Below are 5,000 nucleotides of genomic sequence, written 5' to 3'. Positions count from 1 at the left end.
TAGCTGTAGAGGTCATCGTAGGTATGACAACAATCCATACACCCACCGGCCACCTTTATCTCGCCTCAGACACCCACACACACACACACACACACACACACACACACAGAATCCTACAGGAGTCAGAGTTGACACATTCAGTAAGCACAAGGGGGGGGGGGGGGGGAGTGGAGGGGAGGGGAGAGGAGAGGGGGAGGGGAGGGGAGGAGAGAGGTGGAGGCTGACTCCTGCTTGGAGGCTGCGGCCACCTTGACTGTGCACACCAGGCTTCCGTAGGTGAAGGTGATGAGGAACACGGGGACCATGAAGTGGCAGGTGAACATGTAGATGACGTATGAGTCGTTGTTGTAGCCTGGGCTCAGGGTGTAGTAGCCAGGCCCGCATGAGCACTGCATGCCTTTTGGGGATATACCTAGACCAGCCGACGAGAGGGGGGGGCAGCCCAAGCCGTGGCCATGATCCAGGTGAAGATCACCTCAGCAGAGGCGTAGTTGTTGCCCAATGGGCTTGCAGACCACAATGTATCTCTCAACAGCCAGCACGACCAGAGACCACAGGGCAACCTCACCTCACCTCCGAGTGTAGCCATGAAACCCTCGATGGCGCAGAACGTGGGGCCGAAGATGAAGTCACCGTTGAGAGCCGAGGTGAGGGTGACGGTGATGGTGAATCCCAAGACGACCATGATCATCCCGGCCACAGCCAGGTGGACGAGGCTGAAGTTGAGAGGTTGCCGAAGCTTCTTGTTCTGACCCGTGACCATCAATGTCAGGCCGTTGATGGGAAAACCGAAAATGACGAGGAAAAACATGTAGAGTGCGAGGAGTTTGAACTGCCATGGGTCGGCCAGGTAGTACCGCGTGTATTCGTAAGGACTCCTCGCAAGCCCAGTCCGGTTGGACATGGGGATGGAGAAGTTGTTGCCCTCTGTGCTGTTCATCTTTGCAGACTGGTTTCCAATGGATGAGAAAGGTTGAGATCTGCTCTTGCTGATCCTTTGAACGTGGAGGCAGGTCCTTTCTGTTTCCAAGTGGGCCAGAGAATTGGTTTTATACCCTTAGCAGGACACTCAATGGATTTAAAAGCAGGGCTATGTTCGAGCAGGAAACCGCAGACGTAACAGGCTTTAGTCTGGTTGGTAATTGAGCTTCACCTCTGACATTGGCGTAATCAACACATCGAGATGTAACACACGACCCTACAGTACATGAACTCTACTGACATAGTTGTGTGCAAACATGCGAAAGGTTACCAGTAACTACTCTACATTCCTTTTCCTAATGAGATTTCAGTAATTACTGCAATCATTAGCAAAGGTGCTTCATTAGTGTGCTAATTGGAAAAGCTTCTTACTCTACTCTTGTTTGGAGACAGGAGTCCAGTTGGAGCGTGTGCTTGTCTGTGGTAATCAAAGATTTGACTGCATGTGTTTACATGTGTCTGATGCAGTGACTGTGCTGTTTGACCTCCTTTTGCGAATGGTGATAAATGTCCTCTCTCACACGCCAAGCGTGTTAAATCTGTTGAGTGGACACAAAACGTCTGTGGATCTGCCGCCCTGCCGCCCTGCCGGTTTTTAAGACTTCATTGTAAGTTCCATGCCATTGTAATATACAGTCACTGGGCACTTTATTAGGAACGTCTGTACACCTTCTCATGGTGGAGGTGGTGTAATGGTGTGGGGAATGTTTTCTTGGCACACTTTGGGCCTGTTAATACCAATCAATCATCGCTTGAATACCACTGCCTATTTGAGTACTGTTGCTGACCATGTGCATCCCTTCATGGCCACAGTTTACCCATCTTCTAATGGCTACTTCCAGCATGATAATGTACCATTTCACAAAGTAAAAGTCGTCTCAAACTGGTTTCATGAACATGACAATGAGTTCAGTGTTCTTCAGTGGCCTTCCCAGTCACCGGATCTGAATCCAATAGAACACCTTTGGGATGTGGTAGAACGGGAGATTCACAGCTTGAAAGTGCACCATTCATGGGAGGGTTGCTAAGAAGAAGCCCCTGCTGTCAAAAAAGAACCAAATTGCCCGTCTTAACTTTGCCAGAGACCACCTGGACAAGCCTGAAGGTTTCCGTTCTCTGGCCAGATGAGTCCAAAATTGACCTTTTTGGTCACAATCAAAACCACTATGTTTGGCGAAAACCCAACGTTGCCTACCACCAAAAGAACCTTATCCCAACAGTCAAGCATGGTGTTGGGAATGTCAACATCTGGAGCTGCTTTTCCTCCTCTGGACCTGGACGACTCCACATCATTAAGGGAACCATTAATTCTGAGGTATACCAGGAGATTCTTGAACAGAACGTCAAGCCATCAGTCAAGGAGCTGAAACTGGGCTGAAAATGGATCTTCCAACAAGACAACGATCCAAAGCATTCAACCAAATCTACCAAAGAATAGCTCAGGATAAAGAAGATTTGTGTTTTGGATTGGCCAAGTCAAAGTTCTGACCTAAATTGAATCGAGATGCTGTGGCAGGACCTGAAGCGGGGCAGTTCATGCCAGACACCCATCAAAACTCACTCAATTGGCTGAGTTCTGTAAGGAGGAGTGGGCAGATCTCTGGCAAACAAATGTCAGAGACTGATTAGTGGCTCTATGAGACGTTTACTCCAAGTTATTGCTGCTAATGGAGGTGCCACAAGCTATTGACTGAAGAGGTTCACATATTTTTACACACATGAAATCTGAGTTTTGGTTAAATAAACCACTTTCATTAAATAAACAATGAAAATATACCATATTTTTTTGTTTGTGTTCTTTATTTGGAATGTCTTTATTACAAATTGGGGTTTAGTTAAAGATTTTATAAGGTCATTTTAAGATTTTATACAAAAATAATGACCATCCCTGTAGGGTTCACAAACTTTCAAGCAGCACTGTATTTATCACACACATTCACCCTCTCCTCTGTGTTTCTGCCTCTAGGTGGCGTGAGGATGATCTACCCAGCAGCCTTTGTGCTGGTTGCCCAGAGCGACCTGCCTGTGGAGCAGCCACCGCCAGTCCCTGGGGGTCAGGGGGTCATCAGAGACTCCTCCCACTGCAGCATCCCCCTCACACCCCCCACCTCACCAGAGCAGCCCTGCTCAGGTACTGGATGTCACAGCTCTACAACACACACCCACCCCCACACACACACCTACACACACACCTACACATACACCTACACACACACACACACACCTACACACACCCACCCATACTGGATGTCACAGCTCTACAACACACACACCCCTACACACACACACACACACACACACACACACACACACACACACACACACACACACACACACACTAAATTAGATTAACAAGAAAACACATACTACTCATAAGCTAACCATGAATACAATACTCGTTGTAACTTTATCCCCTTTACATAATCCATAACAAGCGTAATACAGTATGAAGCATTGAACACAGAACATCATGCAGAACTAATTCATAGTGGTTTAGGCTGAACACACAGATATTGTGCTGAAGATGTAACACTTGATAGATGAATGCAGTCCTATCTCACAGGAACTGGTGCTGTGAGTCTTCAGTGTCTTAATCAACATTGAATTAAGTCTGCAGAATGAACCCCTACGAAATTGAAATAGAACAGCTGATACAAACAAACGATAAAATGCACATTAGCATACACAAACAGCGTACAAAATACACAAACAGTGTACACACTAGCTGCAGAGAAATGCTGGTGTCTGATTGCAATTTTCCAAACTTGCTCATCCAGTTGAATAAGCTTCTCCCATTATTCACTTTGAAAACACACTACACACCCACATAGACAAACTAAACAACATGCGAATGGGACTTCAATCATTTCAAATGACATCATCTCTCCTTCCATTACTCTAGCCGACAGTGGTTTTGTGACCACAGTCTCCAGTGTCCCAGCGCCCAATGAGAACAGCATGGGGGTCACAAACCTCAGCCCAAAGCATTCTGGGAAGAAACTGACCAATCAAGTGGTGCATCAGGCGTGGAAGGAGTGCTATCTCAGCCAATCACAGCACAGGTGAGTGGCCTTGGACCAATGGGAGTTGGTCAAATTGCCCCGAACCAGACACAGAGTCATATATATGTATACACACAGTTCCCTACTTAAGTAACGGGACAGTGAAGCATTTTTTCTCTACACTCCAAAAGTTTGGATTTGAAATCATTTTGAGGTTAAGGTAGACACAAATACCATTAAATAAAAACCGAGAACGTCTACTTGCTTCACTGTCCCATTACATACAGTACCAGTCAAAAGTTTGGACGCACCTTCTTATTCAATGGTTTTTCTTTATTTTTATTATTTTCTACATTGTAGATTAATATTGAAGACATCAAAACTATGAAGGAACACATATGAAATTATGTAGTAAACAAAAAAGTGCAAAAAAAACAAACCAGGATATGTTTTATATTTTAGATTCTTCAAAGTAGCCACCTTTTGCTTTGATGACAGCTTTGCACACTCTTGGCAAGGTGTGTCCAAACTTTTGACTGGCACTGTATGTAGGGCAATGCATATTTCTCCTACTGAATGGTGAACGTACAGACTGGGATGGGACCAATCCGATTCTTGTTGTGGTCAGGGACAACTTCTATTTCATGCTGGGCAAAGAGCCCAGTCACAGATTCATGAGATGCCTCTCTCTGCATCGGTGATCCAGCTCTTGTTGATGGAGTATATTTAAGTCAGTGGCTCATGAAGAACACATTCAATACACAGCTCCGGTTCTGTTGGCACGTCTATGACAACATCGCTGCTGCTATTCTGATGATATATCACCAGCGGCATGACTGGCACCCCCTCACCCTCTCTCCGTGTGCCCACAGATGCAGCCTGCCCAGCAGTATGACGCCCAGGCAGGACGTGGTGCCAAATGGTGGGACCACCTGGGACTTCAGCGACCCAGGGGAGAGGGCCGCGTGCAGCTGCTCGAGGTTGGCACAGGGGCACAGAGGGGAGCAGCCGCTCGGC

The 5,000-nt window shown here is 46.6% G+C and overlaps 1 protein-coding gene and 1 pseudogene across 2 annotated transcripts in view; one reads left to right on the top strand and one right to left on the bottom strand.

The window, feature by feature from the left end:
* The window catches only part of LOC310824456 (mediator of RNA polymerase II transcription subunit 13-like), a gene marked incomplete at its 5' end in the record, with an annotated part of 24,124 nt that overhangs the window by 660 nt on the left and 18,464 nt on the right, over positions 1–5,000 (top strand). Inside the window, 4 exon segments of the mRNA XM_083697701.1 lie at positions 1–21; positions 2,948–3,112; positions 3,884–4,043; positions 4,856–4,963. The exon segment at positions 1–21 is cut by the window's left edge and continues 204 nt beyond it. Of these exon segments, the coding sequence (XP_083553827.1) occupies positions 1–21; positions 2,948–3,112; positions 3,884–4,043; positions 4,856–4,963 (454 nt within the window).
* Positions 138–940, bottom strand: LOC310824455 (green-sensitive opsin-4-like; annotated as a pseudogene). The gene has a single exon. The product of its transcript is annotated as a green-sensitive opsin-4-like (transcript).

Source organism: Argentina silus (assembly GCF_951799395.1).
Source record: "Argentina silus genome assembly, contig: scaffold_208, whole genome shotgun sequence".
NCBI lineage: Eukaryota > Metazoa > Chordata > Actinopteri > Argentiniformes > Argentinidae > Argentina > Argentina silus.
The sequence above is the reverse complement of the archived record's forward strand: the minus strand, read 5'-3'. Positions and strand labels throughout refer to the sequence as shown.